The sequence below is a fragment of the Culex quinquefasciatus genome, chromosome 2 (assembly GCF_015732765.1).
Source record: "Culex quinquefasciatus strain JHB chromosome 2, VPISU_Cqui_1.0_pri_paternal, whole genome shotgun sequence".
Classification (NCBI taxonomy): Eukaryota; Metazoa; Arthropoda; class Insecta; order Diptera; family Culicidae; genus Culex; species Culex quinquefasciatus.
In genome coordinates this window covers 220,363,374-220,386,402 of record NC_051862.1, presented here as the reverse complement: position 1 = coordinate 220,386,402, position 23,029 = coordinate 220,363,374, and the positions used below count along the sequence as shown (strand labels likewise).

The window sequence follows — 23,029 nt, the reverse complement described above, 5'->3', positions numbered from 1 at the left end:
ATAAGAGATATAGTTGGAGAGAGAGTAGGAGATGGAGAGATAGTAGGAGAGGGAGAGATAGTAGGAGAGGGAGAGAGATAGTAGGAGAAGGAGAGAGAGTAGGAGAGGTAGAGAGAAGGTGGGAAAGAGAGAGGTGAGAAAATATGGGAGAGAAAGAAAGGGAGAGATGGTAGGAGAGAACGAGAAAAAGTTGAATTGAGAGGAAGGGAAGAGAGAGATAGCAGGGAACAGGAAGAGCGAGAAAATAGAAAGAGAGGGGAGAGAGAGAAAATTTTAAAAATCTCTAATTCCAAACATTATAAAACTCCAAAAAATCTTATATTCTACAATTCCAAATATTTAAAGATTAAAATGTTGAAGTTGTAAAAATATTAAAATATTAAAATAATAAAAGATATTTAAAATAAATAAATATTGAAATATTAAAGATATATTATATAATATTATACAAAATTATAATGTTAAAATATTCAAATCATTAAATATTTATTTTAGGTACGTACATTTATGCAAAAGTTGTGTTTTATGTAAATAAAAATATTAATATCATTTAAAATTTTGTTTTTCTTCTGCCTGCATAACTCTTGGAAAATACCTAATTTAAAAATTAAAATATTGAAATATAAAAATATTAAAATATTAAAATATTAAAATATTAAAATATTAAAATATTAAAATATTAAAATATTAAAATATTAAAATATTAAAATATTAAAATATTAAAATATTAAAATATTAAAATATTAAAATATTAAAATATTAAAATATTAAAATATTAAAATATTAAAATATTAAAATATTAAAATATTAAAATATTAAAATATTAAAATATTAAAATATTAAAATATTAAAATATTAAAATATTAAAATATTAAAATATTAAAATATTAAAATATTAAAATATTAAAATATTAAAATATTAAAAATTAAAATATTAAAATATTAAAATATTAAAATATTAAAATATTAAAATATTAAAATATTAAAATATTAAAATATTAAAATATTAAAATATTAAAATATTAAAATATTAAAATATTAAAATATTAAAATATTAAAATATTAAAATATTAAAATATTAAAATATTAAAATATTAAAATATTAAAATATTAAAATATTAAAATATTAAAATATTAAAAATTAAAATATTAAAATATTAAAATATTAAAATATTAAAATATTAAAATATTAAAATATTAAAATATTAAAATATTAAAATATTAAAATATTAAAATATTAAAATATTAAAATATTAAAATATTAAAATATTAAAATATTAAAATACTAAAATATTAAAATATTAAAATATTAAAATATTAAAATATTAAAATATTAAAATATTAAAATATTAAAATATTAAAATATTAAAATATTAAAATATTAAAATATTAAAATATTAAAATATTAAAATATTAGAAAATATTAAAATATTAAAATATTAAAATACTAAAATATTAAAATATTAAAATATTAAAATATTAAAATATTAAAATATTAAAATATTAAAATATTAAAATATTAAAATATTAAAATATTAAAATATTAAAATATTAAAATATTAAAATATTAAAATATTAAAATATTAAAATATTAAAATATTAAAATATTAAAATATTAAAATATTAAAATATTAAAATATTAAAATATTAAAATATTAAAATATTAAAATATTAAAATATTAAAATATTAAAATATTAAAATATTAAAATATTAAAATATTAAAATATTAAAATATTAAAATATTAAAATATTAAAATATTAAAATATTAAAATATTAAAATATTAAAATATTAAAATATTAAAATATTAAAATATTAAAATATTAAAATATTAAAATATTAAAATATTAAAATATTAAAATATTAAAATATTAAAATATTAAAATATTAAAATATTAAAATATTAAAATATTAAAATATTAAAATATTAAAATATTAAAATATTAAAATATTAAAATATTAAAATATTAAAATATTAAAATATTAAAATATTAAAATATTAAAATATTAAAATATTAAAATATTAAAATATTAAAATATTAAAATATTAAAATATTAAAATATTAAAATATTAAAATATTAAAATATTAAAATATTAAAATATTAAAAAATTAAAATATTAAAATATTAAAATATTAAAATATTAAAATATTAAAATATTAAAATATTAAAATATTAAAATATTAAAATATTAAAATATTAAAATATTAAAATATTAAAATATTAAAATATTTAACCATTGAAATATTAAAATACTGAAATATTTATTTATTAAAAATTAAAACATAAAAAAACAAAATATTTATTTATTAAAAATTAAAACATAAAAAAACAAAATATTTATAAAAAAGATAAATTTAATATTAAAAATATAGATGCATTGAAAAAATAAAATATAATTTAAATTGTAATATTCATTTTTAGATGAGAACATTTATGAAATAGTTGTGTTTGATATAAATAAAAATATTAATATCATATAAACCATTGTTTTCTTCTGCCTGCATATCTCTTGGATAATACCTAATTTGATCTTTGATTATTCTTAAGTGTAAGTTATTTTCGATCCCTCACGTTTATAGAAAATACCTCAAATTTAGGTATTTATGCCTAGAAATAAGGAATAAATGGTCCGCCATCTTTGATTATACCTGATTATCAGTAATTTAGGATCCGTCACTTTTCCAGAAAATACCTCAAATTTAGATTTTTATACCTAAAAATTTGGAATAATCATGGTCCGCCATCTTTGATTATACCTGAATATCAGTAATTTTGGATCCCTCACTTTTCCAGAAAATACCTCAAATGTAGGTATTTATACCTAGCAATAAGGACTAACCATGGTCCGCCATCTTGGATTATACCTAAATATTAGTAATTTTGGATCCCTCACTTTTCCAGAAAATACCTCAAATTTAGGTATTTATACCTAGAAATTAGGAATAATAATGGTCCACCATCTTGGATTATACCTGAATATCAGTAATTTTGGATCCCTCACTTTTCCAGAAAATACCTCAAATTTAGGTATTTATTCCTAAAAATTAGGAATAATAATGGTCCGCCATCTTGGATTATACCTAAATATTAGTAATTTTGGATCCCTCACTTTTTCTGAAAATACCTCAAATTTGGGTATTTATTCCTAAAAATTAGGAATAATAATGGTCCGCCATCTTGGATTATACCTAAATATTAGTAATTTTGGATCCCTCACTTTTCCAGAAAATACCTCAAATTTAGGTATTTATACCTAGAAATAAGTAATAACCATTGTCCGCCATCTTGGATTTTACCTAAATATAAGTAATTTTGGTCCCCTCACTTTTTCAGAAAATACCTAAAATTAAGGTATTTTGGTTCTACAATTATACCTAAAATATAGGAATTCTCGTACTAAAACGCTATTAGTAATTTTATTACTAATAGCCGATTAGTAATAAAATGACTTATTGCAGTCAGGTTCGATTATACCTAAAAATTAGGAATTTATACCTAATGTCCGTTTTGCGTGCAAAATGGCTTCTTTGGGCATACCGAAGGCACCAAAAAAGTTTCAGTCGGATTAAAAAATACAAAAAAAATCGAATGACCGAAATCCTAGAGAACTGCTCAAAATTATACGTTTACTGCCATTATACTTAAACAAAATCTTATTCATCATTGAATATTTCAAGTAAAAAGTAAAATGAAGACCAGGCGACCCTGCCTAAAGTTTTGAGCATATAATTTTTTTATAGATGGAATGCCCATTATGGGAAACTTTGTTTGTAAACTTAGCATTTGCCATTTCTTCATTAAAAAATAATTTGTTCCAATAATGGAAAACCGCATTGACTGTGAAATAAAAAGGTTAGAAATTTTTACAAAAGTTTACTATTTTTTAAATTGAAAATATTGATATAAGTTGGCTGCATTTTAAAATTCGCAAATTTTGTGTTGACGGGGGAACCGAAAATCAGAAAATTGGACGCAGTTAGGTGCGAGTGCTTAACCTGCCGAACATACGAGAATTTCCCCTGCTCTTCAAATAAAAATGAGAAAATAGTGCTATTTGTTCTTAAAAATATATTTTTTTTAACAATTTTACAGGTTTGCATCCTTCTTCCCAATTGATTTATTTTTCAGGTTGACCACTCAAATTCCATTTTCGAACTCCTTACTTCTTCACGACTTTTCCAGAACATCAAATAAAATGCATTTCTTGTAAAAGTTAGCAAGGAACCGACACCGACCGTTTTGGTAAAAATATAAACTTGACAACAAATTTAAGAAAAAAACTCAAAAATAGACTCATAATTTTGATTCAAAAAATTGTATAGTCATATTTTCGAAAAATTAAACAATTTCAATTGTCAATATCCGTGAAAATGGTGAAATTTTGCCAACTTCGTGAAATTTGGTATGTTTACAGAATTTCTCCTCAGTAATTTCACGATTTAATTTATATTTTCAAAGCAATTCTTGAATTGTTACACCTTTTTGAATTAGTTATTTTTCTGACATATTTTTCAGCTAATTTGTTATTTTAGACTGCTGAAAATTGTTCAAAATCTTTTTATTCATGGGATAGCAGCAAAACATGTTATGTTTATTTTATAAGCTGCAGCGAAAAACTTAAACAGATTATCACTTTTTTGTGGAAAAATGTTGTTAAATTGTAAATTTTGTTTTCTATTTTTTAGGCACTAAATACTAAAATTTCTTTCGATAACATTGGATGTTTGTTTGTTTGATATGACACTTAATTTCAATTTTTCTGTCGTGGAAAGTCACTTATAATAATACAATTTTTATTAGGTTTTTTAATGCCATAAAAAGCATTTTCATTCTCAGTACATTAAAATAATGAAAGGAGTCTTAAAACCTGACTAAGTGCTCAAAACGAATTGAGTGTAGTTGATTTGAAACAGTGTACATTATTCAAGAGTTAGAACATATTTTTATCCAACGAGTGTGCTTCCGATTCCCGACTTTTATTTTAAAAAATCACAAGGTTTTCCGTTTTTTTGCAAATAAACACAAAAACTCTGTTCATAATGTTTACAAATTGTAATTTGATTATTCACAAATAAAACCGAATTGAATAAATGATAAAAGGTAATTAAAAATCATGAAACAAGGCATAAACAAGGTTTCAATAAATAAATAAAAAATCAAGATCTGGAAAAGTTTGTCTAGAAAATTACTTTTCGCAGATTTTCAAAATACAAGAGAACTGTTAGCTATAATTTTTTCAACATTTTTCCATTATTTGATACTGATTTGGACGATTTTTGAATTAAATAATTTAAACATAAAATGGTAGTTCTCACCGAAGTCCTATTTTCCAGCAGCCCCTCCAGCAAGCACTGAATCTCAATCGCCTTCAAATACAGCAGATGATACCGCCGCTCAAGTCCCTTCACAACCGTATTATCCTTTGACTTGCCAAGCTTCACCGCCACATCGGCCGCAACCGATCTTCCACTTCCGTCTCCGCTTCCGTTCTTCCGATAGTACGACGCTGACGACGCCTCAATCACTTCCGGCGTAAGCGACCCCGATCCGGACGGTTCTCCGGTGGTGTTGGTGGACGAGGACGTCAAACTGCCGAAGCCGGAGATCGTTCCCGACGAGGATCGGCTTGCCTTGGCGGATTTCTTCTCGTAGGCACGGACGCACGCGGCCACGGCACGCGAGTTGGACACAATTTCACGGTAGATTTCCTGGAAAAAGAAGAAGGAAAGAGGAAGAAGAGTTAGTTTCGTTCTGGTTAGTCGCTGACTAACTGTTTGGACACAGAAATGCAACGAAGCAGGGCATTATTCGTTGGTGGTTTTGTTATCTAGTAGGCGCTGTTTGCCTTGCTTAGTCGGGAAGTGATTTGGAGTGTGTGCGGAAGAGCACGTTGTTCCGTTGTCGTAACAGAACGATGGGGACGACCTTCTGCAATAGGGAAGGTTGCCGATAATTCGAGTCGTTGAAGAATGTACTTGAGTTGTGGGTGGTAAATTGTGGGTAAACATAATGGTGATAAGCAGGGTAGACCATATGGAGCTTGTTTACGATGGATTGGATCGATATTTTTGGTTGAGAACTTGGTTTAGATATCAGTTAGCAGCCGGCTACGAAATTATGAAAAAGTATAATCTGCTTTCCACTGGTTGTGAGATATGTTAAATTATTTTTAATCTAAGATAGACACATTTAGACGTGGTGAAAGATGGACAAAACTTAAAGTGTGTTTCCATTCCATTCCTACTACAAGATCTATGACCGCTAACTGCCATCATCACTCATCATACCTCCTTTCTCAAAGGTAAATCACCTTTCCCAAGTTCCCCAACTAACTAAAACCAGGTCACTGCCTCTCTCATCACTCATCAGATTCCGAGACCAAGACCATTCAATCATCATCTCGTCGTTCCCTGGTGGCGTCATGTTTAACATATTAGAGTAAAACACCCGAAAAAAATCAACCTTGACTTGCTTTATAGTTCAAATATTTCAGCCAAACGATCTCTCACCAAAAACGAAAGAAACCCGTTACCAAATGTGCTATTTATCATCCTTCAAAAGGGAAACGCCAACAGATCACCACCAGAGGAGAAATACACATTGTTCCACACTAATAGCCCCAATACCATAAATTTCCAACTTGTCAATCCGCGCTATCGCGCGGGGAATTCTTTGATAAATGCTTATGAATGTTTTCAACTCTTCCCCCGACCTTAACCGGGCGAGGCTCACCTTAAAAATGGGACACACAACATCTGAAAAGTTGATGATGATGAGAGCTTTCAAAATTTGGGAGAAGAAAAGACCTTCAAATTGAATACAAATTTGTGAGCGCGCGCGGGCTAATCGGATTCTATCAACGAATCAATACAATTAAGCTAAAGAGCGGAGAGGTTATTCCTCCGAAAAAGGTTCGACTTTTGATAAGTTTGACTATGGAGCACAATCACAATCGTGGAGTTTGTTCAACCGTGACCGAACAGGTTTGTTTACATTTGCGGGGTGAATTATGTGTATTTGTTGTTCTTTTTCGTTCTTGTTATTACAGCACAATCGATGTTTATGTTTACAAAGTCGTCATAATCGAAAATTCGTGAGGTGTGCCCGACGATGCACTTGACCTCGTTTGGGAAGATTTGTTGAGCTCTAAGGAATCACTGAGTATGATATAACATTGGAAAGTTTGGGCAATAATACATTCAATTTGAAAAATTAAAAACAAAACAAACAAAAAAAAAAATACAAAGACAAAAGATTTTTTTAAATTTCAGACGATTGGACAAATTGCACAAAAAAAAAGATTTTCAGTTTTAGGTGGAATGTTCATTACAAAGCAATTCTAGAAAATTTCAAATATTTTTTTTGTATTTTTTATTTGAATTTTACTTTGTAAGACTTTCCTATGACCAAAGAAGCCATTTTCCGTTTTTGGTGTGTCGGATCATTGTCAATTGTGAGATTCTTAAGTAAAATTTTATGACAAACAGCTTTGTAGAAGACTGCAAAACGATTCTTGTTAACACTGAGTCATTAGCAATTTGAAGAAGACGTTTATGTATGAAAAGATTTCGTTCAAAATTTTCACAGTTAGGGTAGGGTAGTCATCAATGAGACACTTTTGGTTTTCAACATTCAACGATTTTTCTATTTTTTTTTTTTATCAGCGTGTTAATGCGCTTTTTGTTGCATTTTCTTTCTTTTAATGTGTTATAATATTAACCAAAATATGTGATCGATCCGACATCTACAGCCAGAGTTATTCAACTGTCTCATTGTAGACGCACTTGGCAGGAACAATGAGACAGCTGGGGAACAATGAGACACTCTACGAAAATCAACATTTTTCAAGTAAAACATCATGTTTTTGTATTGTTCCATTGCAGGTGACTTGCTTTGAACATTTCAGGGCAATTTTTTCAACATGAAACTTTTATTAACAAAAGTTACACTAAAAAGTATTTGAATTTTGTAAAATTCATATATTAATACCAAATAACTTTGTATTTTTTGTTAAATGAAGTTTAAACTCTATAAATATGCCAAAAATCACTTTTAATTCATGTTTTGAAAGATTTCCAACGATTTTGAAAAGTTTATCGAAGAAAAATCAATGTGTCTCATTGTTACCCATGGGCTAAAATGAGTGGGGAACAATGAAACAGCCCTGGATTCTGGGTATATTCAAAATTTTGGCCAAATCTAATGAAAGGACATTGTAGCCCAATTCAATCCCTATGGAACGTCAAAAGAAATTTGAAGAAATATTAGTTTTGGTGTAAATGGCAGCCTACGAGCGAAAAAGTATTTTTTGTCCATAATTTACTTTTACACCCCAGAATCAAACATTTATGAATAACTTTTTAAAGGGGCGTCCATAACCAAAGCCACTAATATGGCAGACGTGTATCCAGTAGACACACCTTTCCCCCAAATATGATTGGTTGAAACTACGACTTCCCGAGCAGACGGAAATAACTTGGGAAGGTCAGTTTTTGATATTGTGAGAAGATCGGAATATGTTATTGGGATGATCGGATTAGTTGTTAAAATAACAAAAATCAATAACAAAGATTTGTACGAAGAATAACTTAAATTGTTATTATGTTGTTATTGCAATAACAAACCAATAACACAGGAGGAATCATGAAGGAATAACAAGATTTGTTAATTTGTGCGGAGAGGTGGAGCAGCATAATAACAAAAATTGTTATTGAACTGGTATGTCTCCATAACAAAAAAAGTTATTGTTTTGGTTTATTTGTAATTTGCAAATAAACCTGCAGTTGCCATAACTCCTCTGTACTAGTCAGGGCTGCAGAGTCGGGTACCTCCAAGCGACTTTGAATCCATACTTTGAAGACAACTCCGACTCTGGGTGCAGGATATGACGTCAACGACTACTTCAGCTCTCCAAAAATACCCGACTTCACAGATTCCGACTCCAAGTAAAAGTTGCTGAAAATTTGCTGAATCCGATGCAGTCTCCGAGGTCTCACTCCAGCTCGAGCTTCAACGTCAGCTCCGACTTCCTGGCTCTGTGAAAATAATAACATTTTTTGTTATTCACACTTCAAAAATTCTCAATAAATAAATCAATTCCGTTAGGGAATATAACATAATTTAAAAAAATGAACTCTCAAAAGTTAATTTTATCGGATTAATTTTAGCTTGAAACCCCATTTCATGGTGAAATAAATGACCCCGATGAAATTGGTCAAAATTATTTCATAGTTTTAGCCAATTTTAGTAAAATCCCTTAGGGCAGCGATTCTCAACCTTCTTCTACGCTGGTATCCCCTGCCATGTAAATCAAGTAGGCCCGGTATCCCCGTTGGGAATCGCTGCCTTAGGGGGTATATCAAATAATTAAAAAAATCAACTTTCAAAATTTCAACTTTTTAGAATAATTTTAGCTAAAGGACCCCATTTCATGGCCAAAATAATGACCCCGACGAAATTAGACAAAATTATCCCAAAGATCTAAACATATTTAACAAAAGAAAAAATAATAACAGATTGTGTTATGGACACTTAGAAACTTTTCCATTTGTGCGATTTATGGTAATTTTATTTCTAAGTCAGTATACCGAACGAATAACAAATTTTGTTATTAGGAGACCTTTGAAATGTATAACATTTCCTCTTATTAGCGTGTTATTAAACATTTTCAATATAATATCACTTCAATACCAAATTTTGTTATTTTATCAGAAACTGTTATTATTTTTTCTTCATGAAATTGAACTTCAGGATAAAATAATAACACTTTTTGTTATTTCAACAGGATTTGTTATTGAAATATTATTGATTTTGTTATTACCGTCTGCCCGGGTTGTAAGAGCCATTTTATCATTGTTCCCCGTGTCTCATTGATGACTACTCTACCCTACTTAATTTTGCCTAAGGAATCGAATCAGGGGGTATCCCTGATGTCGATTTTGCTATATTGTCACCCTACTGTCCATACAAAAATGGTCTCTAAATATTGTAGAATCCGTATCTTGAGGACAGAATATATAATAAACTTGGTGTCTTCGGCAAAATTTTAGGTATAAAGGAAAATTCGGGAAAAAGGTATACTCTAAACAAATTCACAGCAAATCGATATGCGAAAAAACATTATTTTTGAGAATTTTATTTTTTATATGTTTTAGAAGATCAAAAATTAAACTGTTCAGCGAAAAATATTAATCAGTGTTGCCAACTTGATGAAAAAATCATATTTTTTGGAAAATTTTGAAATCACAACCCGAGCAGACGGAAATAACTTGGGAATAAAATTTTTTGATATTTGAAAATACTAGGCCAATAACATTTTCTGTTATTAATAACAAGATTTGTTATTCGTCGTTACGTTTTTTTTTGTTATTTGATTGTTATTGTTATAACAGACTAATCACATTTTTAGTTATTCTTGGAACAAATCTTTGTTATTATTTTTTTGTTATTTTAACAACTAATCCGATCATCCCAATAACAGTTGGAGGTATTTTTCCATAACAAAAAAATTTATTCCAAACTTTTGTTTTGTCTTTCAACCAATATCAGACCGATAACAAATTTCGTTATGATAACAAAAACTGTAATTAAACTCTTATGTAAAAATTGATTTTTCAAGAAAATTTTCTGTTATTTTAACAGTATTTGTTATTGAAATGGCATGAATTTTGTTATTATCGTCTGACCGGGAATCGAAAATAAAATTTGCCAAAGTAATGTTGGAGATTCGACCTCTAATTACTGAAATACGCATTCATGACAAATGGTCGAAAGACATAAGGTTGACCGGACAAAAGGTCGAATGCCAAAAGTTCGAATGGACAAAAGTACAAAAATGGACGAAAGGTCGAAGTTGTTTTAAACATTTATTTTACATGAAATGTTTTTTTTTCCAAAGTTAACAAATTTCGTTATAATAACAACAACTGTTATTAAACTCTTATGTAAAAATTGATTTTTCAAGAAAATTCCATAACATTTTCTGTTATTTTAACAGTATTTGTTATTGAAATGGCATGAATTTTGTTATTACCGTCTGACCGGGAATCGAAAATAAAATTTGCCAAAGTAATTTTGGAGATTGGACCTCTAATTACTGAAATACGAATTCATGACAAAAGGTCGAAAGACATAAGGTTGACCGGACAAAAGGTCGAATGCCAAAACTTCGAATGGGCAAACCTGCCAAACATACGAGAATTCCCCCTATGAAATGACGGTTTGAACAGTTTGCATTGATTTCACTTCTATATGTATTAAAATTAAAAAGCTTCTTTTTACTTTTTTTGAACACTTCTTTAAAAGAGAGGGTAGGAAGGTTTTACTTTAATAAAATAGTTTTTTTACAGTTACAGTTAGGATAGATTGACAAAAGGATAGAAAACTTTGCAAAAATATTTAGGAAGCAAGATTTTTGTTCTTTTGTGGAACTGGTTACCCGAACAGACGGTAATAACTAAATTCATGCCATTTCAATAACAAATACTCTTAAAATAACAAAAAGTGTTATGGAATATTCTTGCAAAATCCATTTTTGCATAAGAATTTAATAACAGTTTATGTTTTTAATACAAAATTTGTTATTGTTCTGATACTTGGTCTGATATTGGTTGAAAGCTAAAACAACTTTGGAATAACATTTTTTGTTATGGTAAAATACCTACAACTGTTATTGGGATGATCGGGTTAGTTGCTAAAATAACAAAAAATAATAACAAAGATTTGTTCGAAGAATAACTAAAAATGTGATGAGTCTTTTATTACAATAACAATCCAATGACAAAAAATTCAAAGCGTCGAATAACAAATCTTGTTATAAATAACATAAATTGTAATTGGCCTAGTATTTTTGAATATCCAAAAATGTTATTCCCAAGTTTTTTCCGTCTGCTCGGATATGTTTGAAAAAATGGAAAGAGTCACCAACATATTCCCATCAGTTGTTTGGTGTAATCAAATAAAAAGTATGTAAAATTTTAAAAGAAAAAAGGATGGTATCCTCACAAAAATTAAACTTGGCATTTTGAAAGAATGGAAAAATTAAAAAAAAATGTTTTTGAAATAAAAAAAAATGTTTGAAAAGTCGCCTTTTTCAAAAACTACACATGATTGAACAAATGAAAAAAAACTAAAAAATATCCCATACCATCAAAAATGATTTATTTTTAAAAATGTAAAATCTGTAAAAATATTTTTTTTAATTTATTGTTTTTTCAAGAACATCCTTCAAAACGTGGGATAACTCATAATATCTATTATTACAAAAAAAAATATTGAGATAGAAAATCTCTTCAAGAATTGTTTGAAAATTACTCTTTTTATTTGAAAGTACTGCTCATTATTAGAAAAAAAAGCTAGAAAAATAATTTATAAACTTATAGGAGAAATTCTCGTTTGTTTGGCAGGATAAGCTCTCGATCCTAACTCCATCCAATTTGCTGACATTCACTATTTAAACAACTAATTTTGCAAAACTTTTGATGGAAACTTGCTTGCTCACTTCTTATTGAGCTATTTGTCACTCGTTTCCAGTTGAAAATGCTTTTAATTAGCTTTAATTGAATGTCAAAGTTCTGACCTGCCAACATTGGAGGCACGCTGGAATTAGATGCTGTTCCCCTACTTAAAAATATTTGCTTCATTTTTTCCACATTCGATTCTTTGTTTATTCAACCTTATGTCTTGCAATCTTTTGGCACAAAAGGTTCAATCGACCATGTTCTTCGACCTTGTGTCGCACATTTCTAAAAGGGCACCAAATATAAAAAAAAAATTGATAACTACATTTTTAATAATAAAACATTTCGAGCAAAAATCTGTTCAGTTGATTATTTTTTTTTCAGTATTTTTTTTTGGTTGATGTTTATGTAAGAAATTTATGAGCATTAGGATAACAAGAAATTTTGGAAAACCCAAAGTTTTTTCTCCCGAAAGGTCGTGTTAATTGTGAGAAAATTGTCAAGAGTGAGATTCTAATGTGAATTATATGCTCGACAATTTGGTCGAAGATTGCAAAACGACCCGAGTTGATACTGAAAAGTTATTAGCGATTTAAAAAAGACACCAATTTTGACATTCTTCTGCGACCCTTCAAACCTGAACCGATTTGACTCAAAAATTGGCCTAAAGTGCTTTTGGGGTATCTCCAAAAATCCATTTTTTGTCACCCTAATGGACACTCAATCCAACCATAAAAGAAAAGAATAGAAATAAATAGCTTATTTTTCAAGTCAAAATTGAACCCATCAAATATCAAACTGCATCTATCTTTTTTTCTAGTCCGAGGTCTCCGAAAAGTGCTATTATTAGTCCAATTCGTTACGGTGCCGATCATTTTTTTTTGCAACCTCTTCTCCATTCATCGTCAGCATCCTGCTGGCATTGAACCGGTGCTCTCAACATTTGCAATTTCTATGCCATTTGAGCGCAAATATGAAAATTGCCATTTTCGTTTCGCCGTTTGCGTTCCCACCTTGAACTCCTCGCTTTCAAAGCTGAAAATTGAGGCAAATTGACCCAAAAATACGCTGCACCCTATTCATCATGTTGTGTAACTTTCCGTCGACTGCGTCGACTTTCGCTGCCCAAAACATATCGCAACACTTACAATATATCGATAAAACCATCAATTAGCGACCTACGCCTGAAAAGATCGCGACTATTTGCATAATCACCTCACTCTCATACGTCTCTCTGGCGAGAGAGACTAAACTGACACTAATGATAGCCCTTTTTCCGGCGGCTGACCAGTGCTGCCAGGCCGAGGCAGGTTGGACATCTGACCATCTCGATACAAAAGGTGATCGCGCGCGCCCGCACTGCATAATTACATTTTCGTTCACTCATTGAGATAGGAATCGTCGCAAAAGGCACCAACTTGAGCAGGGCAGGAAGCGTAATAGGTCTTTGATTTATCGGCGAACGGACGAGCGAGCTATATTGTTTCCGGTTTCACTTTCATCCCGCGAGAGGGCCACGAATCACGCGATGAATTTTATTTCTGGGATGCCGATTGAAAAAAGGGACGGGACTGGAGTTACTTCATCCCTATTTTAATGAGAAATGGCGGCATCTTAATCGAAGTTAGTGCGCGCAAAAAAAATCACAAACGTAAAATGGGCGAACCTCAACGAGAAGTTGAGATGGGCCCCCTTAATTGGATTTTCGCACAGAGAGCAGCAGGTTATAAAACACATTTTACGAGGCAGGCTGAGCTTGGTTGATCACAGACAAATTGACAGAACTAAATAGAGATGTCAAATTTGCTTAAATACTGCGACAGAACTGAAGCGCCTCTAGCAGGATTTAATCGAACCACACGACTGTCATTTTCTTTCACACACGTTCATTGCAGGGGCGGATAGCCAAAAGAAGAGAAAACAAAAACAAATTTTCTTAACGAATTGTTTAAGTTTGACACCAACAGATGGCTCTGCTTTTCTGTTGAAAAAGTGTGTTGAGAGGTTAGCCATCTTGATTATTTGGCATCTTTGAAGCGAAAGTTCAAATTGTAAATTGCCAAATGATCAACACATTTTTATGGCAAGAATTTATTTTATTTCATTTTGAAGCCAACAGATGGCTCTGCTTTGATGCTACTTGAATTTTTGAGAAGTTAGCAATCTTGAGTATTTGATATCTTTGAATAGACGGATTTTGAGTAAATCAGCATTAATTTTCTGTCAAACTTAGAAATTTATAAATTGTTTGATCCGTTTGTCTGTGATCTCGACGTCCAGCAAAATTTTGCCACGGTCTCGATCTCTTTCAGTCGATATTACTAACGACGCGGACCAGCGTGGACTCTTCCGCGTGTCGTCTCTGCGATGACCTCGACGCGATATTGGGGATCGCGGATTGGATCGGTGTTTTGAATGAGGAAGAAATACGACGACGACGGATTTTCGCTCGCCACGCTCTCTCCAGTGCCGACTGATTTACAGCTGACAAAGTGCTATTTCTAACGATTGAGTTTAAAATAGAATTTGTGGAACAAAACGTATTCAAAATCTAAATATTTGCTGAATTTAATAAAATAGAGGTGAAATAAAGTATGTTTGACTTGATTTACGTTTCCCAAACACGAACTTCAAAGATGATCTACTCCTTTGGTTTGCAAATATTTTTCAAATGTGATTTATATCAAATCATATTATTTAATTATTTAATAAATAGCAATTCTTTAATAATATTTCAAAACCAAGGTAAGTAGTGTATTTACTGATGTGGTTCCCTAACACAGACTTCAGAGGTGAAGTACCCGGTTGGTCCAGATGAATAACACCAAGTTTAAAGCAGGTAAGTTTTTGGTGAAAAATTGCATGAGTGAGTGAAACTGTACAATGGTAAGTACTAAAATAGCTGTAAGCTCTGTCAATCTGTCATATTGCCATATCTAATACAACTTGACAATTTTGAAGTTGATGTCAGAAAACGCTTAAGTTTGATGACAGATGTTGGCGCTTCAATCGGCAGGATTGAATTTTAGTAGAATTCTTGCTAAAGAATAAAGTTGTAGATGATTTATCTTGAGAAAGAGTAATTCAATGGAGGCGCTTGGTTTCTTAGAATGATTCCATAGCATTTATACCTAAAATTACAACTTTATTCTTTCGCAGGAAATTGGCTAAAATTCAATTCTGTCGATTGGAACGTGATCAGGGAGTTCAAATCTATCATACCTTGACGAAACTGAAGCGTTTACTAACTTGAAAAATATCAAGCGAGGAAGAAGATAGAATGTTTGAAAATCCAATGATCTTCGAACAAAATAATAAAAATGTTTACGTTTATAAACGGTCGCGTCCTCACTAATTCCCCCCCATCAACCACTCTAGATTTTAAAATTGATGATTCTTGCGTCAATACCTCCATCTCTGTGTAGCATCTCAAGCTGTCCATCTCGTCATCCACCTCCTTCAAAGGTAAACATCTTCTCCTCGGATCACGCGATTCCGCACTAAATTTTCCACGCATCTTTTCCTTTCCTTCACAATTTCAGAAATAAAAACAGGAACCACTCCAACCAAACGCTCACGCACTCACGAAATCACCTCATCATCACCATTTCAGCGCGGTGAATTATGAGATTCGCAAAACTCAACTAGATCTTCACTCCTTCCCTAGACAAGCTTAAAACAAACAAGACATAAATAAGCACGCGCGAAAAACCAGAATTTGTCAGATTCGGCGGTTGGCAAACCAACTCGCGTGAGATCGTGCAATCTTAAAAGCCAGACTTCCTGTGAAAATCGACACTCTTGAAACGCGGGCACCACCCCTCTTCTTATTTTTAACGATCTCACAAGATCGTGAAAATATAAGTTTTAATCACTAAATTTTCCCGTCCACTTTGCGGACGCTGCGTTAAACTATTTTCAGCTAGTTGCGAAACGCTAAATTTTCACGGACAACTCAAACTTCTTGGCACGACTTCTTGCTCTTAAAAGCCGGAATGTGAAGGTCTTTCGGCGTTCGAAATCTTACTAATTTTTCCGTCTCAGTTCGGTGTGTCACTGTGAGACTTTGCAACATGGGAAGCATTTTTCACACCTCTTTGAGCAGAAGAACCCTTCAAAAAGGAAACAAGCCAGATAAGATTATCTCATCTCGACTCAACCTCAAAGAAGCGGGGATAGTTTTCCACACACATTTGCATAATTGGCCGTGACGTGGTCCGAATTTCAAAAAAAAAGACAAGACGGTGCTTGCCTGGTTGGCTGTCAAAAAGTGAGTATGAGATAATCGGACGAGGATTGAAAAAACATGATTCAAACGAGCGCGAGCGCGCGTCCGAAGAAATGTAAACAAAGAAGAAAGGGAGTGTAAATGTTTTCGTTTGTTTTAAGTCGGCTCCGGATGAGCCATCCGACTTACTGTGAAGGGTTTGGGGCTTTCGGGGTTAGAAATTACTTTTTTAGAGGATTTTTTAACGAAAAGTTGTAATAAACGCCTTAAAGAATGCAATCTTTAAAAATGACTAAAGCAAACGTCTCAATTTATGCAACACATCAATACACGACTGAAAATCATGCAAACAGTAATTAAACTCCTAAATGTATGCTTCTAGCTTTGTCTAAGAAATTTTTAACTGTTGCATCTCTAATACGGACGTCAACATCGAGGAAGGCTGGAGTGAAACGTTGAGATTTGTATATGCAGGTAAGTGAGTGCAGTTATGTGAACGTCCCAGCTGATTTTGGTAAGTACCTTTAGATGTAAGAATCTGTCAAATTGTCAATCAGTCAATTGTTTCAATAGTCGTGTTTCCATCTGTCATTTTATGGAGCACTTCTAGTTTGAAACCTCACACTGCCAACAACTCCACGTCGATTTTTTTTATGAAATTTGGATTTTTCAACGAAAGTTGTAATAGACGCCTCAAAGTATGGAATCTTTGAAAAATAAGAAGCAAACACCAAAATTTATGCAATACATCAATACGCGACTAACGGAAACTTTGCAAATAGTAAATAATCTCCTGGATGTAGGTATCTTGCTTTGCCTAAGAAATTTTTAAAAATTGCATCTCAAATACGGACTTCAACATCAAGGAAGGCTTGAGACAACGGTGTGATTTTGAAATGCAGGTAAGTGAGTGCAGTGTAGTGAGTGTTTCCAGCTGATTCGGGTAAATACCATTAGTTGTAATAAACGCCTAAAAGTATGCAATCTTTGAAAAATAAGAAGCAAACACCTAAATTTATGCAATACATCAATATGCGACTAACGGAAACTATGCAAATAGTAATTGAATTCCTGGATGTAGACTTCTTGCTTTGCCTTAGAAATTTTTAAAAATTGCATCTCTAATACGGACGTCAACATTAAGGAAGGTTTGAGTAAAATAGTATGATTTTTACATGCAGGTAAGTTTGTGCAGTGTCGTGAGTGATTGGGGTAAGTACCATTAGATGTAAGAATCTGTCAAATTGTCAATCTGTCAATTGTTTCAACAGTCGTGTTTCCATCTGTTATTTCATGGAGCACTTCTTGGTTGAAACCTCCCTTTTCCAACAACTCCACGTCGATTTTCTTTTTAAATTTTGAGTGTATAGTTTTAAGAATGCAATTCAAGGAGAGTTTTTAAAACAACTCCACGACGTTTTTCCCCAAGTTCCCTTACACGTTACCAAATAGGCTTACGCATTAGGCTGAGTTAAACCATTTAACTCAAGGGAAAAGACCGCGGAAAACAACAAAATCCGATCAGTTTATCCAACAATCTAATCAAACACGCCAGCCACACAAACAATAGTGCGCAAGGGTCATAAAGGCAACACTTTCCTCTAGTTTGGGCAGCGTTTAAGCCCGCTGGGAGGTTATTGTTTTGCCTTGCCATAACTCATGCCAACTATCACTTTTCAGAGCACATTACGACGACGTAGATTATGAGTGTGTACTCTCGAGATGGATCCGTTTCTCAGGCGTGCACGCACTTTGAAGAAGTAGGAAAACAATAGCGCTAAAGTGTCGTGAATGGGTCATTCAGACGAAATGTGTGAGATACTTTTCCGAAGAAAGAGTGCCAAAAGTTCGTTTATTTTAACGGCAATTTTAAGATAGTTTTGAGGACGTGCGGTTATGACGCACCTCTTTCTTTTATTTTCGAAACTGTTAAGTCAAACCGGCTTAAGCCTCACCAAACCAATTAATCTTTCAATTGCCGCGCCGATGTCATCATCTTTCGCGCCTCCAACCAAGTGTCACATTAATCTTGTAGCTCACGTTTTTTTCGGAATTTATTAGTCTTGGTGTCGTTTGCAGATTCCACAATAAGTCGACAAGCTTTTGCGCGCGCAGCTCGTGAACAAAGTGCAGCATACCGATCACGTGTAAGCTTCAAGTCCGACTAAGTCGGAGACTAATTTCGCCTACTTCGATGATGACACAACGCACGCAATGGTTTCGTTTCTTCCAGCGCAATATGAAGCAATTTTCCGAAACACTTAGTCATCGAAGACACTTTTGTACTCTCCAACCGAGAGAGGGGACCATCTGTTCGCCGGGGTTTGTTTTCGCACGATCTGTCCTTGTGTCTCGTTTGGAACCATGCTGCGCGCGGGGACACATCTCAAGATGCTGACTTGCGTCAGCTGCGCGCGGGGGACGAGCGAAATTCCAAACGAGATCGACTAATTGACGGGAGAGCAAATTGTTTTCCTGATTTTCTGTTTTTGAAATGTTTTGCTAAGCCGAACGGGGTAGCGCGTTGTCAGCTGGGTTTAGGTTAAGTGATTTGTTTAGTCATGTGACATCATAGCGTTGGGTAACCAGATTTCGTTTTCAGCAGTATACTTCTTCTCAATTACGGACTTCAACGGTGATATACCAGTTACAAAAGAAAAGTGCTTAAATGAAAGGTTCCCTAACACGGACTTCAGAAGTGATATACCCCTTTGGTATAGCACTTTTTTCGATGTGTTTTAATCAGGTAAGTGTTTAGTGAGAGTACTTTATATGGTAAGTACAAAATAGGTTAAGCTCTGTCAATCTGTCAACCACCCTGATCTGTCACGTTGCCATCTGTCATTAATGGGAAAGAATCAGTGCAGTAGATTAGGAAGCTAGGGTCAACTCGCATTCAAAGCGAGCGATTTTACTACCGTTTAATGATCAACAAGCCACCTGTTTAGCATAAATTCGTCTGCCTCACAGAAATTTGATAGCAATTTTAGTGACAATAACAAATTTAAGGTGACAGTTTGATGTTTCTTTTACGATCCCCCCTATCATCAGCAACAAATAGCTGCGTTTACTGTCTGGTGATCCGCAATTTACTGTGTCTTTATCGAAGCCGTTTGATTGCTGGTGATACCGCAGTCTGAAGAAAACAAACTCATTGCAGATACTGATAAGCAAACTTGACTGCATCGACGCGCAGGCAGACACATTTCCTTAGTCACACTTTGCCCGTGCACGATCAATCAAAGAGCCTACGCCACAAGCCCGGATTAGTGGCCAGATTAAGCCGCAACGCTCGTAGATAATCATCAGACTGGGCACACGTCACAGCTGAGCATTACTCCCCGGCGGCTCTCGATGATTGACACATGGTGAGGTTATGCAATCTTTGCTGTGGGTTCTGTGCAGACACAAATGTGACTTGGGGTCTCATAAATCTAATATAATTGATACATTTCCCGTGAGGCTTCCAACCTTCGGCAAACGTGCCACTATGGCGGAAGCCCTTTTTCTGTAGACACAAATCTTTTCGAGAGAGGAAAGAGCCTTTTTTCGAGAGCACGTCGAGTCAGCGTGATTTATTGCGATCCGAGAGGGGTTTCGTTACGTAATGGCGCAGGATCCGTATTTTTTCTCTGCTGAAGATAGCTTAATGAACACGCTGACAGCTTTATTTAGGGCGGGAAATGTGATCTTCGCGAGGAGCCTACTGTGCTCTGGAAGTCAAACACAATAAATCATTCTCGATTTTGTAAGCTTTTTGAAACGACTCGGTATTGCTCAACTCTGTTGAGCTTGCCAAAAGGGCAAGGTTCTAAACGGTTTCGCGATCATCGCTAGGCGATCATGTCGATCGTGAACTCGCTCCATGAAGTCATGGCAGTGTAACTTTACAGTTGGTGGCAAAAGTTGGGATCGTTCCCAATCACGGACTTCAAAATTGATATACCTCATGTTAAGCTAACAAAAATTGTCTTGATCAAGGTAAGTGAAATTTAATGACTTTCCTAACACGGACTTCAAGATTGATATACCAGTTGCACTCATCTGGTAAAAATGAGTTAAGGTAAGTGGTTTAAAGGTAAGTGTTCCGGTCAATCAAAATGGTAAGTACAAGCCTGTTAATCTGACAACCAGTCAATTGTTTCAATAGTAACGTTTTCAACTGTCATTTCTTGAAAACGTCTCTATTGCTAGTTTTAGCACCCAACTTTTGTCCCCAACTGTTCCTCAACCCCAAATAAAACAATAGCACTCCCACCTCGCTACCGCGCTTGGTTTTCCCTTTTTATTATTTTCCATATCACTTTAGCCATTTCCAGTGTTGCCTCAGGTCGCCAATCGCTCGATCTCCCGCCGCCCCAGGGGAAGTCTCGATTATTACGAGCCAGGTCGTGGTTTTGTGGTGCTAATTTGAAGGTTACAAATTTGCCAACCCCCGGTGGTGAATGCAACTAAGTGCACACAGACAATAGTAACAAATCGATTGCACCCTATGTGGCCTTGCGGCATTATTCTACAGTTCTATTCTCTAGAAGTCTTTGTTCTGCAAAGAACGTCGCTCATAAACACGCCATTATGCTGTCGTGGGGGGCACACTTTTATGATTGAGGTTTGGCTTTGTGTTGAGAACGGAATAAAGGGGTAGTGAGGAATGTTGGTTCTAACTTAAAGGTTAGTGTGGGATAGTTCTTATCTACGGAATCGTGTGAGGTTTGACTTCCATGGGAATTGTAGCATATGGAATTGATTTTGGGGTTTGCTGAGTGATTTAAAGGTTTAGCAAGAGCATTTTGTTCGATTTTGACATTTTATTTAAATAACATACCTTCAGGCGTTTTTTAATTGAAAGAATTACGCCTAAAAGTATGCAATATTTGAAAACGACAAAAGACGACTTAAATGCATGCAACACGTCAATACACGACTAGAAACATGCAAACAGTAATTAAACTACTGAATGTATACTTTTTGATATATCTGAGAAGTTTTGTAACCGTTGCATCTCTAATACGGACTTCAACATCAAGAAAGGTTTGAGTGAAACGGTGTAATTTTGATGTGCAGGTAAGTGAGTGCAGTGTAGTAAGTTTCCAGTTTCCAACTTATTCGGGTAAGTACCATTAGATGTAAAAATCTGTCAATTGTTTCTCTAGTCATGTTTCCATCTGTCATTCCATGGAGAACTGCTAGTTTGAAACCTCACTTTGCCAACAAATCCACGTTGATTTTTTTTTATTTTGAGTGGTTTACCAACAAAAAGTTGTAAAAAACGCCTCAAAGTATGCAATCTTTAAAACGAAAAAGAAGACTTTTCACTATGTTAACAACTCCACGTCGATTTTTTTTAAAATTTTGTGATCTGCTAGATCATCAACAAAACTGAAGCTAATTAAAGTGCTGAAATAGTATATTTCCAGGCTCTTTTCTTAAATTGATGGACTTCTCGATTACGGACTTCAGAATTGATACCCACAATTCAATTATTAGTAATTATTATTCGTGTTCACCGGACTTGGGTTAGTATACTTGGTTGGGCTTATTTGGACGTTTAAAAAATAACTTCTCGATTACGGACTTCAGCATTGAGATACCTAGTTCAAACATTTGACATTTCGAATCGTGTTCACTGGACTCAGGTAAGTACCACAAAAGTTGAAGCAGATTCTACAAGCCGCTGTCTATAAAATTTTGGTAAGTACATCTGTCACTGTCACCTGTCACCCAAGAAGCTACCGCAGGTTCTGATGATCTGCGTTGCGGAACTTCCAAACGCAGATCATCAACAAACTGGTAGCTTCTGCCACTTTCACAAAAGAAAAATCCGGCAGCGTTCAGCAGACCGCAAGCCTTTATCGACCCCTGGACCAACAATCACCCATTGATTTGTTTGTTTTCTCCCGGTTCGACGAGATTCCAATCAGTTCTTTCACAATAACCCCCATTATTAGCGCACCCTTTCCGCCTACCATAACCTTTATCGCGAAACATATACATATTTTATTGCACACTTCATCTTCGAAGAAGACGACGACGACGACGACGTCAGCGATTGCTGCAAGTATTATGAAAGAAAAGGGTTTGTATTGGAAGAGGCCCCCTTAGGGATCATTCTTTGCTGGCGATGACGAAATTCCCTTTCGATTCGCGTCGCTTGTGTGTTGCAAAACCGGAAGACGAAGAAGCGTGATCGTTGCCATCAGATTGTGAGCGAGCGCGCGCGCAGATGATTTTGATGAACTTTCGTAAACAATTAATTGAATAAAACCAGCAACTGCTGGTGCAGTACAATGCACCACAAAACTGGAGGTAGCTCAAGTTAAGCCAGGGTGCAACAGTATAG

General features: G+C 33.3%; 1 protein-coding gene across 1 annotated transcript in view; it reads right to left on the bottom strand.

Annotated features, from left to right (window-relative positions):
* LOC6052980 overlaps positions 1–23,029 on the bottom strand; it is a 321,821-nt gene that overhangs the window by 54,264 nt on the left and 244,528 nt on the right. Inside the window, exon 5 of the mRNA XM_038253981.1 lies at positions 5,319–5,711. Coding sequence (XP_038109909.1) covers positions 5,319–5,711 — 393 coding nt within the window. The remainder of the gene's footprint in view (positions 1–5,318; positions 5,712–23,029) is intronic.